The 24,503-nt window shown below is 40.6% G+C and overlaps 1 protein-coding gene and 1 pseudogene across 1 annotated transcript in view; both read left to right on the forward strand.

Moving 5' to 3' along the window:
- Positions 1-424: 424 nt before the first annotated feature.
- Positions 425-513, forward strand: LOC117088852 (annotated as a pseudogene).
- An 8,134-nt stretch (positions 514-8,647) lies between these two features.
- SENP6 (SUMO specific peptidase 6) overlaps positions 8,648-24,503 on the forward strand; it is a 115,348-nt gene continuing 99,492 nt past the window's right edge. The window contains exon 1 of the mRNA XM_033219828.1: positions 8,648-9,487. Within this exon, the coding sequence (XP_033075719.1) occupies positions 9,436-9,487 (52 nt within the window). The 5' untranslated portion in view covers positions 8,648-9,435. The remainder of the gene's footprint in view (positions 9,488-24,503) is intronic.

Consider the following 24,503-nt stretch of genomic DNA (forward strand, 5'->3'; position numbering starts at 1 on the left):
TCTATGTAATCCAAAACCTAATAAAGACAAGATAGGAAATTATCTCGATAAAACGTAAAATCTTTGTTTTTTTCAGGCCAGTTACTAGAACACGCTACAAGAAAAATCGCTTGTAGCGTGATTGCTTCTCCTTATGGGAAGCCCATTTAGATAATCTGGAAGTCAATCCTGATGAAAAGGGTACTTGAATTTAATCAGGCACAGGAAGAATGTGTCTAGGGTTAAGAATATACATTACATTATACAGCAATGTAAACAAGAAAACTAATACCTTGAGTGGGGGAATACATGGCTCTCACTAACAACATAGGAAGTGTCCTGATTACACGGAACAATTTAGGCACATCAGTAAAAGCCAAGAGTACAGAATTGGGTATACTGGAGGAATACACTGTGTTTCTAAGCCTTTAAGATAAATATTTCAGTGCTTGCTTTGACAGCACATATACTAAAGTTGGAATGATACAGAGAAGATTAGCATGGCCACAAGCTGTTAAAAAATAATAATTTTTTAAAAATTTGAGCATCAACTGTAATAGTAGAGTTGGAAGAAAAAAAGTTATAGAAATTGATGAAAAGATTGAAGGAGAAAGTTATTACCTCAGCCAAGAAAAAAGATACACCTCTTCAAAGGAAGAAAGAACAAAGGGCAATGATGTATGACCTGCAAATCACATGCAACAAGGTACAGCAAAAGTTGAACTTTTTTTTTCTTAACATTGAACTTCTAGGCTGGACATGTGGCTCATACCTGTAATCCCAGCACTTTGAGAGGCCAAGGCAGGTGGATCACGGAGCCCAGGAATTCGAAACCAGCCTGGAGAGTATGAGATCCTATCTTTACAAAAATTAGCTGGATATAGTGGCACACACCTGTAGTCCTAGCTACTCAGGAGGCTGAGGTGGAAGAATTGCTTGAGCACGCAAGGTCAAGGCTGCAGTGAGCAGTCACTCCAGCTTGGGTAGCAGAGTGAGAACTTGTCTCAAAAAAAAAAAAAAAAAAAAAAGGCCAGGCATGGTGGTTTACACCTGTAATCCCAGCACTTTGGGAGGCCAAGGTGGGCCGATCACTCGAGGCCGGGAGTTTGAGACCAGCCTGGACAACATGGCAAAACCCTGTTTCTACTAAAAATACAAAATAACCATGTGTGGTGGCACGCACCTGTAGTCCCAGCCACTCAGGAGGCTGTGGCAGGAAAACTGCTTGAACCTGGGAGGCAGAGGTTGCAGTGAGCCAAGATCCCACCATTGCACTCCAGCCTGGGTGACAAAGTGAGACTCCAACTGGAAAAAAAAAAAAAAGTTGATTGAACTTCTAAAATATAAATCTGAGAAGTTACAAAAAGGAAAAATTTTACCTTGAGAAATAAAATTATTAGTCATAATGAAAAAGATAGGATCACGCCAGGCGCGGTGGCTCACGCCTGTAATTCCAGCACCTTGGGAGGCCAAGGCGGGTGGATCACTTGAGGACAGGAGTTCAAGACCAGCCTGGCCAACGTGGTAAAACCCTGTCTCTACAAGAATATAAAAAATTTGCTGGGCGTGGTGGAGGATGTCTGCAATCCCAGATACTCCAGAGGCTGAGGCAGGGGAATCGCTTGAACCTGGGAGGCGGAGGTTGCAGTGAGCCGAGATTGTGTCATTCCAGCCTGGGTGACAGAGCAAGCCTCTGTCTCAAAAAAAGAAAAGAAAAGAAAAGAAAAAACAAAAACAAAAACAAAGACAGCATCTCCAACCTGAAACTTGGGAAACTAAATAGATCTCAGGAAGAAATGTGGCAGAAATACAAACTGTTAGCAGTTTAGAAGACGACTGTTAAAGAAACAGATTCCAGAATCAAAACCTCTGGTAATTTTATTAAGGGCAAATGAATACTTTTTAAAAATCCTGTTGTTCTAACATAGGGGACCAAATTTATTTAGTTTTGTATTAGTGTATTTTTAATATTAAAGCTCAATTTTAGAAAGACTCTTAAATAATTGCCTTCTAATTATAGCCAACTTGATCACAAACAAAATTCCTCTCATAAAGTTCGCTTTCACAAACCTTATCACAACTTATTCAGACCACTGATGACATGCTTGAATTTTCTGCTTTGTCTTATACTTCTCTTTATTAACCATTTTACATTAGGACAAAAATTTACCATATAAGATTCTTTCTTGTACAAAATTATTCTTCTCTTTTTAACCTTCTTTACCAAAAATATATCCTTATATCCATAACTTTTTCAGTACTAATGGATCTACTTCACTGGCTTAAATAGCTGCAAAGCATTCTGCCAAAAAGATGTTCCATGATGTATTTGATAATTTCTCTATCCTGGTAATATATCTTTCCATACTTGGCTGGGCATGGTGGCTCAGGCCTGTAATCCCAGCATTTTGGGAGGCTGAGGTGGGTTGATCACTTGAGGTCAGGAGTTGGAGACCAGCCTCGCCAACCTGGCAAAATCCCATCTCTACTAAAAATATATATATATATATGTATATATATATTTTTCCTATACTTAACATTTGTGTGATTGCTGAAAACATTGTGGCCCCTTTACACTGGGGTGGTGAACAACGGTTTGGCAAACTTTGAGGTCATCAAAGCATCTTCTTGAAAAATATGACTTTAGAAAATAGCCAACATTTGTATTAGACTATGTTCTTCAGAAATAAAAGAATCAGAGAAAGAAAAGCAGTAAGAAATTTACAAATATGTACACATACAATAGGGAGAAAGATAAAGTAATTATCTCACACATATGTATTTATAATAAAATTATATTTAGAAGAATAGATAAGGAAGCTAGTTATAAAATGGGTCTTTTAATCTCCTAAGGCAAAGGCGTTTAAAGTCCAAAGCTCAGAGTGCTATTTAATCCTTTTTTGTGTGTGTTCTGAAGACTAAAGTTTGTCAACCTGCAGAAGTAATGAGGCAGTTCAGTTTGCAAAGTGAAGTTAATGAAAAATACAAAATCCTAATCAGATTTAGTTTGGAGTCAGCTTTAAAGAATAGCACTTTCGGGCTGGGCGCAGTGGCTCAGGCCTGTAATCCCAGCACTTTGGGAGGCCGAGGCGGGCAGATCACCTGAGGTCAGGAGATCAAGACCAGCCTGTCTCTACTAAAAATACAAAAATTAGCCAGGTGTAATGTGTGCACCTGTAGTCGCAGCTACTCGGGAGGCTGAGGCAGAAGAATTGCTTGAACCCAGGAGGTAGAGGTTGCCGTGAGCCAAGATTGTGCCACCGAACTCCAGCCTGGGCCACACAGTGAGACTCCGTCTCAAAAAAAAAAAAAGAATAGAAGAGCACTTTCAGAAAACTGTGTTACATGCCATTACTGCATTCCTTTTGCTGTTATTAACTGGAGTTAGGAAGTGTAGAATAAATACCAAGAAAGAAAGCAGCCTTCAACAGACTCAAATAAATAAGGACAATACAATAATGATGATCTATGAAAGTACCACTTTTATGCATTATTTCATGTTTAAATGTTTGCTTCTAGGTCCACGGATTATATTCTACCTGTCATTACCACATTATAATGATAATAAGAGACCATGAACCTTGGAGTCTAAATGGACTTCAACTCAAATCCTAGGTCTACAGTTTTCTAGCTGAGTCACCTTGGCAAGGTCATTTGAACTTTGAGTCTATTTTCACTTATAAAATAAGAATGGCCAGGTGCGGTGGCTCACGCCTGTAATCCCAGCACTTTGGGAGGCCAAGGCGGGCAGATCATGAGGTCAGGAGTTCAAGACTATCTTGAACCCCATCTCTACTAAAAATAAAAAAATAAAAAATAAAAAATTGCCAGGTGTGGTGGTGGGCACCTGCAGTCCCAGCTACTTCGAAGGCTGCGGCAGGAGAATGGCAAGAACCCGGGAGGCGGAGCTTGCACTGAGCCAAAATCGTGCCAATGCTCTCCAGCCTGGGTGACAGACTGAGACTCCGTCTCAAAAAAAAAAAAAGAAGAAGAATGACAGTAGATGTTCGGTAAATATTGGTTAGGAGATCTGGATAGTATACCTACCAAATCATATTGAGAGTACTGCCTTTACATAAACAGCTATATTATCCTGAAAGTGTGGTTCTCAGATCAGCACCACCTTCGAGCTTATTAGAAATGCAAATTCATGGATCCTACCCAGACCTATGTAATCAGATGGTCTGGGATAGGGCCCAGGAAACTGCTTTATAAGCTCTTTAGTTGATTTTTAATGCATGTTAAAGTTTGAGAACTACTGCCTTGGAGATCGGCTAGAAATGATTTCCCCGTGATCAATTCCATTAATGAACATGAAGGGATCTAGTAGTCATCTGCAGGACCAATTTATCTGCTAGGCACAAGAGGCACAGTGCCAAGGGCCCATGACACTTTAAAGGTTTTAGGAAAATGTTTTAATTTTTTTTTAATCAAAAGAAAAAAATGAACATAATGATAATAAGTATATAACAACAAATCCAATCTGGATTATATTTTATCTTTATACCAAAGTAGTTGTAAAATTACCTGATTTAAAAATTTTAAGTGTAGTTTTATATATAGCATTTAAACTCTTGCTAAAAAATGTTTGATATATTTCCTATGGAGGAAGGGCCTCATGAAGTCATAGTGCTTAGGGCCCAGGAAAGTCATAATGCAGCCCTAGTCACCTGAAAGCTTCCCTGTTCACTTATAAATGTTGACACTGAAGGTGCCTGGTAGGAACTGACCATGTGTAAGAAACGTGTGCTATTTTGAGGATACATTCACTTACAATTTTTAAAAGATTAGTGTTGAGATTCATTTAATCAAAAGTTTAAAATTGTAAGCATTAAAATGGCTGATAAACAACCTGCTAAAACCCTAGGAAAAAATCTGCAACATGGAACAGGGACAGAAATCATTGACTAAAGAGAAGAACTGGAAATTAAAAATGAGCATGAAATATGGTAAGATTAAAAAAACAATAAGATAATCAGCAAGTTGAAAGTGAAATAGGATAATGTAGAAATTATGTTAGAACAGAAACTTATATCCTTATAACAGAAATGAATATACTATTTTCATATAACGCTCATCATTTCATCTGGCACAAATACATTTAGCCCTTGAAAAACCATCAACCAGTCACTAATTGCAGAACCTGCTATTGTCTCCTGAAACTTGTACTTAGTTGTGGATTAACTATATACTGCATGTCTCAGTGTGGTGTTTAGAAGAATGGGATTTGATAACTATGTTTTCAAAGAAATACTAAAATATTAAATTAAATTAAAATATTAAAAGTTACTATTTTATTAATCATTATCAAGCTCTACCAGTATAGACTATGGGTCAGTTTATCCAAGTAGTTTTATATACAGTACTTTAAATTTGGCTAAAATAGAGGAAATATCAGCTATGATACAAAAGAATTTGCAGCCTTAGGGATAACATACACAGAGAAAACTTTGTTATGTGTCTATAACCAACTCAAATCTTACTTTTGTCAATTCCCAGATCCCTCAGAGCAACTTAGGTTATTTCAACATTATAATCTTCAAATCCAAACCCTAGGTTCACACCCCGATTGCTGATCCCTTTTAGAGTATCTTTCCTTGATTTCTACCATAATGTTATTTGGGGCATAGACATTTTCTGAACCTCTGAGAAGATTGTATTACATAGTCTTTAAGGAGTCTGGGTTCTAAGATTCTATCATCCTAAATTTTCCTTGGGAAAAAATTATTTTTGATATGTTGTATTATTTACTCATTAAGCAGATATGTATTAATATCTATTGGTGCAGGATTCTATTCAGACAAAAAGTGCATTGCAGATGGAGGGTAAAACATGTCCAAAGGCTCTGATGTAGAAAAGAGAAACTGAAAAATTGAAAATGGCTGGAGCTTAATGAAGAAGATGAGAATGCTGCAAGAGGAGGCTACTGAGGTAGGTAGGGAAGGGCCTGGGATTTAGGACTTTATCCTAAGAGCAAAGGTAAATCTTTGAGTGGTTTTAAACGGTAAAGTGCTTTGATCTGATTTACATTAAAAAAAAAAAAAAAAAAAAGAGGCTAGGCGCGGTGGCTCACACCTGTAATCCCAGCACCTTGGAAGGTCAAGAGGGGGGGTTCACTTGAACTCATGAGTTCAAGACCAGCCTGGGTGACACGGTAAAACCCTGTTTCTACAAAAAATACAAAAAAAATTAGCTAGGCATGATGGTGCACACCTGTAGTCACAGCTACTTGGGAGACTGAGGTAGGAGGATCACCTGAGCCTGGGAGGCAGAAGTTACAGTGAACCGAGATTGCACCACTGCACTCCAGCTTGAGTCAGGGAGCCAGACCTTGTCTCAACAATAATAATTTTAAATAAGATTATTGTGGCTTTTGTGTGAGAAATGGATTAGAGGAGGGGTAGAGAGAATAAGGAATAACCTGTTTGAAGCTATTATTATAGTACAGCTGAAAGATTATAGTGGCTAAGATTGGTGGGGAGACACTGGAACTGGAAAAAATATGAATAGATTCAAGAGATAATCAGGAAGGAGATTTGATTTAAAAGAGAGGGGAAGAGGAGAGAGAGGAAGCGAGAAAGGGAGATGAGTGATTCCTAGTTTTTTGGCTTGTGAAACCAGAAATTCGTGAATGACATGAGTGAATGACAATGCTATTCACTAGGCTAAGACAACCAGGAAAGGGGCAGGTGCGGTCGCCCACGCCTATAATCCCAGCACTTTGGGAGGCCGAGGCAGGTGGATCACCTGAGGTCAGCAGTTCGAGACCAGCCTGGCCAACGTTGTGAAACCCGGTCTCTATTGAAAATACAAAAATTAGCTGGGCGTGGATTAGCCGGGTGTGGTGGCGGGCGCCTGTAATCCCAGCTACTCGGGAGGCTGAAGCAGGAGACTCGGTTGAACCTGGGAGGTGGAGGTTGCTGTGGGCCGAGATCACGCCATTGCACTCCAGCCTGGGCGACAAGAGTAAAACTCCATCTTGGGAAAAAAAAAAAAAATTTTCTACACACTTAACCTTGTTTCCCATTGCATGTGTTGCTGTAACACATGGTAATTACCATTAATTTAGCAATTTAACACAAACCTTTTCTGATAGTTCTGTAGGGTCAGAAGTCCAATACCTTTCTGATTGAGCTAAAGTCAAAGTGTCAGTTTTCCTTTCTGGAGACTCCTGAGGAGAACTGATTTTCTTGCCTTTTCCAGCTTCCAGAGGCCGCACACATTCTTTGACTCCTGGCACCTTCCTCCATTTTCAAAGCCAGCATATATGCATTTTAAAAGCAAAGATTTATTTTTAATTAAAAAAACAATTTCTCCAAATGGAATCAAGCTGCTGAAAGATTTTTTTTTTTTTTTTTTGAGGGAGTCTAGCTCTGTTGCCCAGGCTGGAGTGCAATGGTAAGATCTCGGCTCACTGCAATCTCCGCCTCCCGGGTTCAAGCAGTTCTCCTGCCTCAGCCTCCCGAGTAGCTGGGGTTACAGGCATGCGCCACAACGTCCAGCTAATTTTGTACTTTTAGTAGAGAGGGGGTTTCTCCATGTTGGTCAGGCTGGTCTCTAATCCCCCGTACCTCAGGTGATTCACCCGCCTCGGCCTTCCAAAGTGCTGCGATTACAAGCGTGAGCCACCGCGCCCGGCCTGAAAGATTTTTTTTTTTAAAACTACATGTTGAAGTCTGCACAAATGGCCAGTTACCCACATTTGCCTATTACCTACACATCTCAGTATTATACTGTCATTAGCACAGACGATGTCATAGAACATCACAACAGGATCATGCAATAACCTCAGGCAACAAAAATAAATTATATTCATTACACTACTTTTGCCAATCAGGAAAGATTATTGGTTCGCATTACGAAAAAGATTTTAAAGGACGTTTAAAACAATAAGCCTTTCTGCATAGGCCTTCGTTAATAGGACAACTGAATTAGAACAGTCCATTCCCCCAAAGACTGCACTTAATCATACCGGTTTTCTGCGTCATTTTAATTGCTGTTGACTTTTCATTGACATTTAGCATAGATTTTTCCTCATTTTTGTTTTTTTAAAGAACGATACTGAAAGACAAGAAAAATGCTATCAGAGGACTACAAACCTAGAGGAGTTGAGTTTCAGTCGTGAAAACAGTATAATCGTTTTCTGTGCTTTCCATATTTCCTTGAATGAGAATGTAGTTTTTTAATATGAAAAAATTTTTAAAGGAAAAGAAGTTAAAAAAAAAAAAAAGCCTCACTTGTAAGGTAGGGTATGGTTTTTTCAAGTCTCAGGCACGTAAATGACAAGCGACTTCTTTAAAAAAAAAAAAAAAACTGCCATTTAAAGCTGACTGGTACGATCTTCCCTAAGTTATTTTGAAAACTTCTTGAAAAATAAATGTAGACCACGAATCATTTACCAAACATGTGATTCCAGTACCTCACTACCTTTTCTCTTCAGGTAGCTGTAGTTTAAATTCTAAGGCCTCCTCAAGAAATGACATTTTCACATTTCTTAGGCATCTGTGGTGCCAGAGGAAAAAACCCATCACCGGCCTGGCGCAGAAGCGCACACGCCAGGTCTGCCATGGGGCCCCGGGCTGTGGGGATTTTGGATGTAACGTGTCTAGGCCGAACCCGCGCCGTGAAAGGCCGACCCTGCCGAAAGCCCGGGCGGCGGGCGCCCACTAGTCAGGGCTCGGTGCGGCGCGACAGCCAGCTCTGCCGGCGAGCCGAGTCCGCGCTGCTGAGGGGGAGCCGCGCTGGGGGCGGCGGCGTCGGGGCGGGGGCGGGAGCCAGGCGGCAGCTCCAGCGCCCGTGGGGGAGGAGCGGCAGCGGCGGCGACTGGAGCTGCTGTGGCGACCGACGCGAGGCGGTGGCAGAGGAGACCCACCCCTGTCCACATGGACAGTCGCAAAGGCCTCCGCTGATGCATTCACGCCTGGGCGGGGTGGGCGGACGACCGTAGCGGCGGCGGCTGCAGAACGAGTTGGGGGCCTGGAGGCGCCTGACGGTCGCGGAGACCTCGCCGCTCCGGCGCGGCGGTGCGGCCATTTTACGGCCTGGGACGAAGGGAGGCGTGTTTGTGTGCTCGCCTTCATTCTCCTTTCTTGGGAACCCACGGCTGGGGGAAGTTTCTCAGGCAGCCTGGGTGGGCGGTGGATGGGGAGTCGTGGGCCGAGAGGAACCGGGCCCGGGAAGCGCCGTCGTCGTCGTCGCCGCTCGCGTTCCCCCGGAGGGGCCTGAGAAGCTCGGGCCGCGGGCCTCGCTGCCCGCCAGCCCGCGGACAGGCCCGGGCGCGCCTGGCCTGCTTTTGTGTAGGCCCATCTGAACGTGGGAGCGCCGCCCGCCTGACGGCTGAGCCCGAGGCCCGCAACCCTGCGGCGTCTACCCTCCTCCGGCGCGGCCCCTCATCCCGGCGAGCACGGCGGCGGTGTGGGCCATGGATTAAGAAGGAGGCGGCGTGGGAGGAGGAAGATGGCGGCCGGCAAGAGCGGCAGCAGCGCCGGGGAGATTACTTTTCTGGAAGGTACGTCTATTTCTGCCCTTGACGGGGAGAAAAGAGGATATACTGGAAAACGTGGCCCCCAGAACCCCGGATATTCAGTTATCTGCGCTGGGTGGGTTTGGGGGGGCGGTGAAGTACGAGGGATGAGCGGTGACGGAGAGGGAGTGTGCTGCGAGCGTGCTTGGTTCAAGTCCGCCCAGGCGAGGGGCTCGGCTGCGAGCCGGTTCGGCCCAGGGGGCGCGGGTGGATTGAGCCGCGAGCCAGAGTTGGTGGGCGTCCTTTGAGAGTGCGTGCTGAAGTCTTTGACATTAAAAAAAATTTTGGCGTGGTGGCCTAAGGATGAGAGCAGCCAGTATTCACATCTTGTTTGGTGTTCATGAAAAGTTTCAAATTGCTAAGGTTAGGTGCAATTGGGGACCAATCTAAGTAGGGAGGGGACAGTTAGTTTCATTGAGGTGTGTTTTATACCCTCTCGTCTGTTTCTGAGTTTCAGGCTTGCTTTTGCAGCCAGCCTTCCGATTAGGCCTGGCCTTGTCTGATATTCTTTCGGAATGTGTTTTTATAAAAACATTCTATAAAATAATTTATCTGGAAAAAGAGTAAGGTTTACAGTGTCAATTTTGGGGCCGTAACTAAAGCTCATTGACACAATTTGAGTGTTTTATTCACTCGTGAGGGAAAGTTAAACGTTTGCTGTGAGTAGACTAAGCCAGTCTCAAGAAAAGCTGTACCTTTTTGTTGGGGAAGGTGGTAATGGGGAACAATATTGATTTTTTGGCCTGTGAATATATAAGGACCCCCAAAATAGAGCTAAATGTTATTGTAATTGTAGACCAAGAAGTGTCTATATTACTTAATTTGACTATGGGTTCAGTGTTTACACTGGTGATTGAGTTTATAAATATGTTTATCAAAATGAGTGCTGCTCACAGACTCGTTTTGTTAAAAAGAATTAACTACTCTTTGGATAATTTTGCAAAGATGATTTTTATTGCAATATGTCATAAGCTTTACTTCAAAAATAACTTTTTTTAGTATGTTTCGGAAACATTACTGAATCAAGAAAGTACGATTTAACTTAAAATTAAGAAAACCCCTAAATAGGTTCTATAGGAGATTGTTGACGAATGGGAATGCCTTGGTACTGTTTTGTTAACAGCACCTCGAACAGTGCCTGGAACACCATAGGTACTCAATATTAGTCTAGTGAAAGAATAGTGAATAATAGAGGTAATTTTTCTTAATTCATCTTACTTGAGTATAGTGAAGTGAAAAAAAAAAATTACCGTACAAGCTAGGCTTTATCTGAAAGTGATGAGAACTTTATAGGAGATTTCCTAGTAAGAGTAAGAAAAGCTTCTGAGTTTTTCTGAGTTCATTTGGTATTACCTCCACTCCAGTTTGCAGAATGGGTACCTGTCAAGAGGCTGAGAAGGTGCAGCTTGTGTTACAGGTAGTGTTATGTGTGTTGTTTTTGTTTTGAAATTGGAAACAAAAGATGGCTTACTTGTGCTTATTATCTTCAGTATGCAGATGATTATACTTTTGTGCTATCCTAGATTTCCAGCTTCTGTAGGCCCGATTGAGTTAAAATTCTAATTGGATGAACATAGGGAGGATTAAAAAAGTACAAATAAAGCCACAGATGTAGAGTTAATGTGAGTTTCAAACTACTGCTTTTAGTTTAATCTAAAGGTCTTTGAGTGTACAGGTGTGATAAATTCGAGTTTCACCATGTCTTAAGCATTTTCATAAAGCAAGCAAATGGTAACTTCCGTAGAGCATAAGCATAAGGGTTCTGAGCGCGGTGGCGCACGCCTTTAATCACACACGGCACTTTGGGAGGCCGAGGCAGGCGGATCACTTGAGGCCAGGAATTGGTGACCAGCCTGGCCAACATGCGAAACCCCTCTCTACTGAAAATACAAAAGTTAGCCGTGCGTGGTTGGCGTGCGCCTGTAGTCCCAGCTACTGTGGAGGCTGAGGCAGGAGAATTGTTTGAAAACGGGAGGCAGAGGTTTCAGTAATCGCGCCACTGCACTCCAGCCAGGGCAACAGAGCGAGATTCTGTCTCCAAAAAAAAAAAAGGGTAAGGGAAAGGAGCAATTTTAGTTCCTCATAACACATTTTCATATACTATATTGAATCTTTCCAAATAAACGAATTGTATTTAATACTACTTATGTTTTCTGCTTAATTTCCCATGATTCTTTTGGTGTCTTACACTTTTAATAATAATAAAATATTTTAGCCAGGCGTGGTGGCTCACACCTCTAATCCCAACACTTTGGGAGGCCGAGGTGGACGTATCACCTGAGGTCAGGAGTTTGATACCAGCCTTGCCAACATGGTGAAACCCCGTCTCTACTAAAAAACCAGAAATTAGCCTGGCGTGGTGGCGCCCGCCTGTAATCCTAGCTACTCAGAAGACTGAGGCAGGAGAATCGCCTGAACCCGAGAGCTGGAGGTTGCAGTGAGCCAAGATCTCACCATTGGCACTCCAGCCTGGGCAACAAGTGAAAGGAAACTACATCTCAAATAATAGTAATAATAATAATAATAAAATATTCCACCATAATTTGCCATATATTCTGCATTATCAGGTTTATAAATGTTCAAAATATTTCCCCATACATAGGCTCCTAGGATTTAATATTAAGACATATTATACTTTCTTTACTTTCCAGTCGACTCCTTGAAAAACTAAACTAGGTTTTCATTCACTCATCACATTTACAGCATCCTACTCTACCAGGCAGTGTACCACGGTGAATACAACAGTGCATACGAGAGTCAAGGACTCTGCCTTTATTTAGTCTTCTATCTTAGGTTCTGTGAAAGCATATCTCTGTAATAAACTGTGAAAAAGTAATGACTTTATATTTTCATCATCATATTTCTTGCACCTGAAACATATTTGTTGTTAATGAAATAAACCAGATGATAAACAGTGTGATGAACACTGGAAGACATAAACAGCAGTGATGGGGAAGCCATTTTACGTAGCACTGAAGTCAGGAAAGGCATCCCTGATGAGGTTACACTTAAGTAAACACCTTAACTAAGAGACACTTCAGAATATGGCAGAGGGGATACATGTAAAGATTCAGAGGTAATATATGGTACCATTTGATAAGCAAAAAGGCTGAAATGTAGAAAGCAAAGGAGAGAGGGATATGAGAGGCAGGCGATGTTTCATGCAGGATCATGAATAATTTTTATATCTTTCTCAGTAGCGGGAAGCCATTGAAGAGTTTGGGGCGATGGGGTGTAATGATATGGTTTATCTTTTTTAAAAAATCACTTTGGCTGCTCTCTGGAATGAATTTAAAAGGGACAAGATTAAAAGCAAGGCAATAAATTAGCATAATATTGTAGTAGTCAAGATAGAAGTGGTCAGGTCTTCAATTAGCATGATGTCAATGGAGATTGGGAAAGAGAAGTTGATAGGTTGAGGATATCTTTGGATGTAGAGCTTCAGGACTTGATGAATTGTACATGGAGTATCAGAATAAGAGGAATCAAAAGGTTTTGTTTAGCTTGAGATATTGGTGGTGCTGCCGTTTACTGAGATGGAGTAGACTGATAGAAGAATGAGAAGGAAATTAACAACACTGGTCATATTAAATTTGAGATGCCTATGTGACATTTTTGCTCTAAAGTATGTTTTATATCTTTATAACTACTGAGATTCTAATTCCATTTCTTTTTATAGCTTCTCTAGGGAAAAGGAGACGCACTGGCTGCATTCTTTATTTTATTCATGCAAAAACACACTAAAATTGTATGGATTTCATTAAGTCACATGTTAAATTTTTTTATTCTCCTCTCCCCTCTTTGACTTGTTTCTTTCACTTCTCTTCACTAACTGTTGATCATACCCCTTTTCCACTTATGATAGACAGTTTTGGCAGGTTGCTCCCCTGTATTCATTTATTCAGTCAACAGATATTTATTGAACACCTGCTGTGTTGTAGACAATGGCACTGCACTGAGAGGCATAACAGTGAGAGAGAAGAAACCATGTTTTTTTCATAGAGTGTTCAGTCTAGTGTGGAAAGTAAAAAATAATAAAATAATAATGCTCTTAAATGTAAAATTACAACTGACAAGTACAGCAATGGTGGGTTGTTTATACAAGTTGGACATCCCAAATTTAGAAATCCGAAATGCTCCAGAATTTGAAACTTTTTGAATGCCAACATGACCCTCCTAAGAAATGCTCATTGAATCAATTCAGATTTTTGGATTTGGGATGCTCAGTTGGGATAATATAATTTGCAAATATTCCAAAATCTGGAAAAAAAATTCTGAAATCTGAAACATTTCTTCTAGTTTCAAGCATTTCGGATAAGGGACACTTAACCTGAAATCATGAGAATTGGATCTAATCAGGGTGGTTTGAAGTGGGTATTAGAAAACAGAAGGTGGGGAGGCAGTGCTTTCTAGGCAGAGGGAATAAAATAGGGGAGCATGGCATGTTTGGGGAACTTAAGGGAGGACAATATGGTGTCAGGAGAGCGGTGCAAGATGATACTGGAGATGACATCATTTGTTTCAAACAAGGTCAACAGCCGGGCATGGTGGCTCATGCCTATAATCCCAGCATTTTGGGAGGCCGAGGTGAGAGGATTGCTTGAGCCCAGGAGTTTGAGACCAGCCTGAGCAACATTAGTGAGTCCATGTCTGTACAAAAAAATTAAAAAATGATGTGGGAGGATTCTTGAACCCAGGAGGGTGGGGCTGCAGTGAGCCATGATCGTACCCCTGCATTCCCACCTGGGAAACAGAGCGAGACCCTGCCGCCCCCCCAAAAAAAGTCATTAGCTGCTACATGGAGAATGCTTCAGAGAGGGGTAAAAGATTACCCTGTTAGGAGATGATTGGAACATAGGACAAAGGTGATTGATGGTAGCTAGCTTGTCTTATAAACTTTCTTTTGATATTCTACCTCCTCTTTTTTTCACTCTGGGGGCTCTAACAAGTCTACTTACTCTCTCATTTCTTCATTTTTGTATTGCACTTGTTCATATCTGGTTTTCTTTTCCTTTTTTTTTTTTTTTTAACCAAGTGAATTCCTTCTCCTATATTTTCTCCTCTTTTTCCTGAAATAACTTTTTTCTGCCTTTCCCTTCTAATGTACATATATTACTACTTTAGTTTGTTTTCCTTTTCATTTCAGCCTGTCTTCCTTTATGGACCTTCTCTACTAGATTGAAAAGAGTGATGCTAAACTATTGCGTGCAATGTTGTTTTCTACAGATACCAACAAAAATGTTTCTGTCTCCAAATGAAAAGTGTTTTCCATTTCCCTTTAGCCAGTCTTTTCTGTTATACATAAACTCAGTGCAGAACCCAGTCAGTTTGCCAGTTTTACTGGAGACCTAAAGACCTCACACTGTCTGTTAAACTAGAGCACAGTTTCTCCCAAATGATTGGCATTCTATGGAATATGAACAGGGTTTTTAGTTTCTGCCTGCTTAGGGGAATACACCTCTTTTTATTTTGATTGCATTACTTTTGGAAACTACATCATGGTGTCATTCCTTATTTACTCCTTACTTAAGTATGTTTATTTCCTGATTTCATCCCAGTTAAAGTGATAAATAGTTTATCATGTGAGTTCATGTACTTGAAATAGTAAAGTAGAACCTCACTTGGAATGAAAGTGATTTTCAGGCAAAGTGCAGTGGGTCATACCTGTTATCCTGAGATAACACTTTGGGAGGCCAAGACAGGAGGATTGCTGGAGCCCAGGAGTTCAAGACCAGCCTGGGCAACATAGCGAGGCCCCACCTCTACAAAAAATACAAAAGTTAGCCAGATGTCACAGCATGCACCCGAAGTCCCAGCAATTTAGGAGGCTGAGTGGGAATATTGCTTGTTGCTCGAGCCCAGGAGGTTGAGGCCTGCAGTTCATGACACTACACTTCAGGCTGGGTTACAGAGCTGAGAAGAAAGAAAGAAAAAAAGAGAGGGAGGGAGGAAGAAAGAAGAGGAAAGGAGGGGGGAAAGAGAGGAAGGAGAAAAGAAAGTGATTTTTCAGTAGAAATGCATTGAGAATATGAATTCAAAAGTCAGAATGCTGAGGTTCAACATCTGGCTCTACTACTTGTTAGCTGTGTGGTCTTGGATAGATTACTTAACTTTTCTGTGTTTTCTCAGCTGTAAAACAAAGATAATAATTGTCATTAAAAAATAATAATTGTAGTTACCTTAAGATTGCCATAAGGAATGAGGTAATACATATTACTTACAGCAATTCCAGGCATATAATAAGCACTCCGTGTAACTTGATATTATTTATTTTATTAGCAGATAGAGAAAAGAAAAACAGCTTCCTTTCCTTGCTTGTCTTCTCTTCTACTTGAATTTTAGTTTGCATTGTTTTTCTTTCACTGACTACCTTTTTCTAGATAGTAACTGATTTTGACCAGTGTTGTAATGAGAGAGGAAAGAGAATGAAATTACATACTTTGTATGGCTAGACTTTCATAAGTTGAGTATTCCTGTTGCTATTAGAAAAGTATGTTGAATATTTGAGGAACTTGAGGTATAGAAGGGTTGTGTGGCACAGCTTAAGTTATTGGGAAGTCAGACTGTAGCCTGGGACCGACTTAATAGCTTCAGCTTTCTTCAGCATTTCCTTCCTCTCTCTCCTCTTCCTCATCACTTTGCTTCCCTGTTCTTACTCTTATCTCTTTTTCCTGTACCTCCCCCTAAAGGAAGGGGCAACCGAACAAGAGAAGGAAAAACAATAAGTTATTATGGAGAAGTATTATTTATTGATGAAGCAGCACTTTTAAGAAGGCAAAAACGGAAAGCCACAAGTCTCTTGCGGCCCAGCCTCGGAAATTTACAGTGTTACTTCTTCCATATTGTATTGGCCAAAAGAACACAGAGCCGGCCCTGATTGAAGGAGAGAGGGAGTAGATTCCACCCTTCAGTGAGAAGAATGGCAAATTATTTGCAGCTATCTTCATCTATACAGCTGTCTTTTGTCTCCCATACCTACCTGGTATTTTTTCCCCATTCTTTCAACAGTCATAGTATTTTTCAGCAGTCATATAGTATTTTAAATGACAATTCTTAAGAAACCGAAAATCCAACTTTTGGACAGTTTGGGAAGCTAAAGAAAGACAAAACAAAATTGGCAACTTAATTAGTAATTTATTTCAAAGATATAAATAGCAACAGAAACTTTCATTAGTTTAGTGTTTTGTTTTGTTTTGTTTTTTGAGACGGAGTGTTGGCTCCGTTGCCCAGGCTGGAGTGTGGTGGCACCATCTCAGCTCACTGCAACCTCCGCCTTCCTTCCAGATTCAAGCGATTCTCCTTCCTCAGCCTCCCTGGTAACTGGGATTACAGGCACGCACCACCACGCCTGACTAATTTTTCTATTTTTTGTAGAGATGGGGTTTCTCCATGTTGTCCAGGCTGGTCTCAAACTTCTGACCTCAACTGATCCACCCACTTCAGCCTCCCAAAGTGCTGGGATTAGAAGTGTGAGCCACCTGGCCTTAGTTTAATTTTTGGTTGATTGGGAATGGATTCAGGAATTTCTGAAACTAGGCAAGCATAAGTATGGACAAAAGAGGAAGAATGTTAGAAACTTTTCTTTCCTTTTGTTTTTTCTTTCATTTAGTCATACTGTCATTTTCATTACTTAAGCTCTTAGAAATGGTCATACTATTCACCATATTAAAATATTAAAAATAAAACAGTATCTTGATACAAAGTGCCAGTTAATCCACTAAGTCACAGACTGTTAATGCTCACAGTTACAGTACACTTAAATTGCATACCTAAGTCATATTACTTAGGATGATGCAACAATGGATAATCCATTATTGTGAACTGCAAATGATGGTTGCCATCATCAGGTAATAAAACAATGGCTACAATTACAGAAAGTGATAGATAATCTGTGCCATATCCGTTTGACACTAAAAACTGGGTTGCTTTTGGCCCCTAATTTTTTTGTCTACCTTTGGATTTTGTGCTTCCCAGAATCTTCTGCATCCATTGGCAAAACTTAGGACCTATCATCTTCAGAGTATATGGGGCTTTCAGTGCTAAAATTGGGATAGTACCAGGCACACTGGGATATTTGGACACTCTGCCTTGTCCTAGTTTAACAACAGCTACTTTGAAGCCATCTGAAACTAGCCTGGAGTAGTATGACAACAGCTATGTTCTGATCTTGCCTTTGGAGGTTGTTTTTGTTTGTTTTGTTTGGGGGTGGGGTGAGAGAGGACTTGCTATTTCAAACACATTTTATACCTTTTGAAGATGTGTTTTTTTCCCCTCCCAAATTCACTGCATTGCAGTCGTTGAAACAGAATGGGAGAAAAAAATTACAAAGTGCTGGCATCCAAAAGATGGTAAATTCACTTTTCATTTTTGATAAAGAGTGGACAATGAGGAACTAGAAATTCTCCTAGGCTTGGAGAATTTAAACTGTTTAGTAACCGTGTTGTTTCGTATATTCAAAAATCTACAAACTTTGTACCCTCATAACCTCCTACTTATGAATCTAGCACTAAATTCTGGAGACAAGATGAAGGTACTACTTCTTAACTGCCATGACCCCTGCTCACTCTACTTCTGTGGAAACCAATAACTTCTCTTTCTTCATAACCCCAGCGGTCACTATTTGAATGAAGTGGGATTCCAAACATTTTGGCATTTGATCTTCTGCTTTCAGCCCAAGTTGGTTTTCATTTTTTAACCACAGGAGATATCAAAGAATGATTTAGTAAATCATAATAGCAAATAAGTCTGAGGCTGTTTATCAGCTTCTCCTTCACAAGTTTGGATATCAGCTCCTCAGTCTCCTTTGCTTTCACCATTTACAGACTTCACTTGTTTCTTGAGTCTCTGTTAATGTAAGCTTTTTATGAAACTGTCCATCTTCTTGAATTATGTGTTTTAACTTTGAGAGTTAAAGTGTTCCTCAAATTTCGTTGGTCTGTCTCACAGAATCCTGAATTCCCTGACACTTTGATGATCCTCTCACTTTAGAGCATAAGAAACATTTGGAACTACTTATCTCATACAGTCATTTCTCAGTCTAATTTCTGGCTTCTAAGTTTGTATGCTTCAGCTTGAGATAAGTGTATTTTTAAGAGATTGTGTATTCTGTGTAAAGGTAGCACCAACTGCACCACTTTGGAATAGGTATCATCGCTAGACTTTTTCATTGCATAGAAAGCTAAGGAGTTTCTGGCAACACCTGTAGCACTAAACTACTGCCTGACTAATGAACTGAACTGACTATGCTAGCATCCTGCTGAAAGGTACATAGAAATAGATAGCCTAGTGAAGCTGGGGTCCTAAAGGAAAGAATATTTTGGTTTTGGTAGCTCACAGAGGGGTCTAATTTAATATGACATCCAGAAATAATATTTTAAGACTTTATCTTGAAGACAGTAGTCATCTATTGGTTTGTCTTCTGTACCAAAAGATACAGGTTTTGAAGATCAGGGACTTGAGAAAGGCTTAACTAGGTGATTTTTCTTCTTCATGTAGCATCTGCAGGGATGATTTGGTGGTGGCTTGTGTGGTTTGGTTGGGAAGTTCCATGTCTGCAGTCTAAAGACCTCTTTAGATGGCCTCTGCAGCAGAGTACTCAGACTTGTAACATGGTGACTCAAGGCTTTGAAAAATCTTGATAGTTCTTGAGAACGACTTGGGCTGTAGCCTACAAAACCACATAAAATTGCTTTCCTAACTTTCACATTTATATTTATATTTATATTTCCTTTTGCTGCATTTATATTTCTAAGTTACATTTTTCTTATGAGTTTTTCTCATATTCATAATTGTGGTACACTTATGGCTCACTGCAGTCTCAAACTCCTGGGCTCAAGGGATCCTCCTGCCTCAGCCTCTTGAGTAGCTGGCACTACAGGCATGTGCCACCACAGCCAGCTGATTTTTTTATTTTTGTAGAGACAGAGTGTCACTGTGCTGCTCAAGCTGGTCTCAACTTTTGGCCTCAAGCAATCCTCTTACCTTAGCCACCCAAAACGCTAGGATTATAGGTGTAAGCTGTCTGATAACCCTATGAGACTATCAGAAATTAAAACATCACTACAGTGGGAGATGATGCATAGAAACAGGAAAACTTAAAAACGGCTACTGAAACCACTTTGGAGATCAATTTGGCAATACCTATTGAACTTGAAATTGCACATCCCTGAGGACCAAATCATTCCATTGCTAAGGGATACCCTAGGTCAGGTATCAGAAAACTATGCCCCAGGCCGGGCATGGTGGCTCACGTCTGTAATCCTAGCACTTTGGGAAGCCAAAGTGGGCAGATCACTTGAGGCCAGGAGTTCAAAACCAGCCTGGGCAACATGGTGAGACCCCCCTCGCTACTAAAAATACAAAGATCAGCTGAGCATCATGGCACATGCCTGTAATCCCAGCTACTTGGGAGACCGAGGCACGAGAGTCACTTGAACCCAGGACGTAGAGGTTGCAGTGAGCCAAGATTGTGCCCTGCACTCCAGTCTGGGTGACAGAGTGAGATTCTATCTTAAAAAAAAAAAAAAAGAAAAGAAAACTGTGACCCAGCCAAATTTGGCCAGCATTCTGTTTTTAAGAGGCTCATGAGTTCAGAATGGCTTTTATATTTTTAATGACTGGAGGGAAAAAGTCAAAAGAAGAATGTTTCATGACACATGCAAATTACATGAAATTCAAATGTCATTGCCCTTAAATAAAGTTTTATTGCAACATAGCAATACCTATTTGCATTATCCCAGCCTTCTCATTGAAATGGCAAGGCTGAGTAACTGACAGAGACTGTATGGACTACACAGTGTAAGATATTTACTATCTGGCCCTTTACAGAAAAAGACTTGGTGACCTCTGCCCTGGAGAAACACACATGCACAAGGAAACAAACTTAAAAAAAAAAAGTTCTTAATAGCAATATGAGACATACTAAAATGTTCATAGTAGCAATGTATGTAACAGTAAGAAGGTGAATGTAACCTAAATTTCCACAAATGGGGGATATATACATAAGCGATTATATTTATACTGTGTAACACTAAATGATAATGAAAATGAAAGCACTAGAGTTTTGTTTTTTTAACCCTTTGAAAGTAAATTTCAGACATGCTGCTCATTTAACCCTAATTACTTTATTGTGTAACTTACGCCTACTTTTGTTTAGGAAATATACATTCTCTTAAGTTACTACCGTGTAGTTATAAAACTCAGAAAATTAACATTGATACAATACTATAATCTACAAACATTTTTCCACTTTCATTAGTTGACCTAAAAATGTTCCTTAATAGCAAAAGAGAAAAAATTCTGGGTTCAGGATCTGATACAGAATGATGTTTGCATTGATTTGTCATATCCCTTTTGTCTTCTTTAATCTGGAAATAGCTTTTCAGACTTTGTCTTTCTTGACCTTAGCATTGTTTAAGAAAACAGGATGGTTATTTTGTAGTTTAATCCCAATTTGTGTTTATCTGAGATTTCCTTATGATTCAAGTCAGGTTATGCATTTTTTTTAAAATATAAGGAATGCCATAAAAATGATTGTTTTTCTCAGTGTGTCATTTCGAGAGGACCATGATGTCAGTTTGTCTTGTTGTTGGGGAAATTGACCAATTGATCACTTAGTTAAGGTGGTGTTCGCCAGATTTTTCTGCTGAAAGTTACTATCTTTTTTTTTTTTTTTTTTTTCGAGATGCAGTCTGGCTCTGTCGCCCAGGCTGGCTCACTGCAACCTCTGCCTCCCGGGTTCAAGCCATTCTCCTGTCTCAGCCTCCCGAGTAGCTGGGGTTACAGGTGTGCACCACCACCCCAGGCTAATTTTTTCGTAGTTTTAGTAGAGTCGGGGTATAACCATATCAGCCAGGCTGGTCTCGAACTCCTGACCTTGGATCCACCTGCCTTGGCTCCCAAAGTCCTGGAGTTACAGGTGCGAGCCACTGCACCCAGCCACTATCTTTCTCTTTGAAATTAATAAATATTGTGTGGGGAGATACTTTGAAACCTTGTAAGTAACTTGTTTCTTACCACATTTCACCCACTGATTTAGCATCCATTGATGATTCATGCCTGAATCCCCCAGTTATTAATGTAATGGTTCCCTAGTGATTTTTCTCCCTTTACTGCACCAACAATAGAAAAGTAAAGAAAACTATGACCCCGCCAAATATGGCCTTCACTGTGTACTTCAGTAGACTTGTTGATAGTTTATTGCTGGGGAAGAGTTAGATGTTTGCTGAAGGTCTGGGGAGTTATTCCTATTTCAGATTACGGAAGTGCCTTCCTATTCCTGGTTTGCCAGTTTTCTGTTGTTGTTGTTGTTTTGAGACAGAGTCTCACACACTTCGTTACCTGGGCTAGAGTTCAGTAGTGGCCTGATCTCAGCTCACTGCAACTTCCACCTCCCGGGTTCAAGCAATTCTTCTGCCTCAGCCTCCCAATTAGCTGGGATTATAAGCATGCACCACCAAAACCATCTCATTTTTGTATTTTTAGTAGAAACAGGGTTTCACCATGTTGGCCAAGCTGGTCTTGAACTCCTGATCTCAAGTGATTCACCCACCTTGGCCTTCCAAAGTGCTAGGATTATCTCGCCTATCCTGCCAAGAGGATTTTTTTGTTTTGTTTCATTTTTTTTGAGACAGAGTCTTGCTGTGTCGCCCAGACTGAAGTGCAGTGGCACGATCTCAGCTCACTCAACCTCTGCCTTCTGGGTTCAAGCGATTCTCCTGCCTCAGCCTCCCGAGTAGCTGGGATTACAGGTGCCACCTGGCTAATTTTTGTATTTTTAGTAGAGACGGAGTTTTGCAACATTGGCCAGGCTGGTCTGAAACTCCTGACCTCAAGTGATCCACCCACCTCAGCCTCCCAAAGTGCTGGGATCACAGGCATGAGTCACCATGCCCTGCCTGCTAAGAGTTTTTGTTTGTTGTGAGTGGATATTGTAAATTACATTCATGATTTTCAAACATTTACTTTTGCTTTTTAGAATAGACCCTACCTAATTGTAATGTGTTATATATCACTGAGTTTGATTTGCTAATATTTTATTTAAGGTTTATATCTGTCTTTATGTGAGATTCCTCGGTAATTTTCCTTCCTTGAATGTCATTGTCAAGTTTGGGATCAAGTATTCTGACTTCATAAAATGAGCTGCAAAGTGTTCCTTTTTTATTTTCTGCAAAAGTTCAGATAAGATTGGTGCTATTTTTTAAAAGTTTGAAAGGAATTAGTGGCTAAGCCCTCTGAGCCTGAGTTCTTTTTTGGGAAGATTTATAATAATAAATTCAATTTATTTTATTGATATAGCAGTATTAAAAATCTTCTTTTGCTTCTTGTGTTCACTTGTGCCCTCATAGACATTTAGGTTTTTGCTTTCTTAGGTCAACTATACTGGTTCTATTTCTCCACCAAATGTTTATCTTTTTTCACTTTCGTTAATCTCTCTTCTATTATCTCCTCTCTGGTTCTTTTTGTTCTTATGGGTTGCTACTTTTCCTCCTCTTTCCATTATTGTCATTTTAGTGGAGGATATGGAGAAAACTTTATGTGTTTAATTTGTGATATTTAACTGGGATCTCTCCTTAATCTTTTTCTTTCCATCTCCTTAATTTTCTAACTAGAATATAGTGGACATAATGTCCATAATTATAACTACTGTCATAATTACTAATGTCAGCTATAACAGGCTATTGAAATGTAGTGATACTCTCGAGGACTTCTGAAGATTTTTAATTTTTGTCCCCACTCCAAGTTGCCCCCAAACTTAAAAAAATCTCTTTTCTTTTTATAATCTCTTTTATTTTTTTCTCTCATTGGAAATTATTACTTCCACAGAGGTTCTAATCTAATATCAATTAGAGTATGTTTGAGTTTGCTAGAATTGTGTGTAAACAGCCAGGCGCAGTGGCACACACCTGTAATCCCAATGCTTTGGGAGGCCGAGGCGGGTGGATCACAAGGTCAGGAGTTCGAGATTGACCAACATGGTGAACCCCCATCTGTATTAAAAATACAAAACTAGCCGGGCGTGGTAGCGTGTGCCTGTAATCCCAACTACTCAGGAGGCTGAGGCAGGAGAATTGCTTGAACCCGGGAGGCAGAGGTTGCAGTGAGCTGAGATTGCAACACTGCACTACAGCCCAGGAAACAGAGTAAGACTCCGTCTCAAAAAAAAAAAAAAAATCTGTGTAAAGAACCCTAGTTCCTTTAGTGCGTAAATATTATAACATCTCTTTTGACTTTTGAAACATAGGTTCATTTTACATTGTGTTTTTTAATTTTTATTTATGTATTTTTGAGACTGTCCCGCTGTGTCACCCAGGCTGGATTGCAGTGGTGTGATCATGGCTCACTGCGGCCTCAACCTCACAGGCTCAATTGATCTTCCGTCCAATCCTCCTATCCCAGTCTCCTCAGTAGCTGGTACTACAGGCAAGCACCGCCATGCCAGGCTAGTTTTTTTGTGTTTTTTTGTAGAGACAGGATTTTGTCATGTTGCCCAGGCTGGTCTCAAACTCCTGGGCTAAAGTGATCTGCCCGCTTCAGCCTTGCAAAATGCTGAGAGTACAGGCATGAGCCACCACACCCAGCCTTTGGTGTTTTAAAACCTTTTATTTTGGAATACATTTAATAGAAGTTTTAAAGCTGGTTTAGATAATTTCTTCCCTTTTTTTTTTTTGAGATGGAGCTTCGCTCTTGTTGCCCAGGCTGGAATGCAGTGGTGTGATCTTGGCTCACTACAACCTCCATCTCCTGGGTTCAAGCGATTCTCTTGCCTCAGCCTCCTGAGTAGCTGGGGTTACAGGCATGCACCACCACGCCCGGCTAATTTTGTATTTTTAATAGAGATGGGGTTTCTCCATGTTGATCAGGCTGGTCTAAACTCCCGACCTCAGGTGATCCGCCCGCCTCCGCCTCCGCCTCCCAAAGTGCTGGGATTACAGGCGTGAGCCACTGCGCCTGGCCAGTTTAGAGAATTTCTATGTAACTTTTACTCAACCTCCACTAATGT

The sequence above is a fragment of the Trachypithecus francoisi genome, unplaced genomic scaffold (genome assembly GCF_009764315.1).
Source record: "Trachypithecus francoisi isolate TF-2019V2 unplaced genomic scaffold, Tfra_2.0 Lachesis_group10, whole genome shotgun sequence".
Taxonomy (NCBI): Eukaryota; Metazoa; Chordata; class Mammalia; order Primates; family Cercopithecidae; genus Trachypithecus; species Trachypithecus francoisi.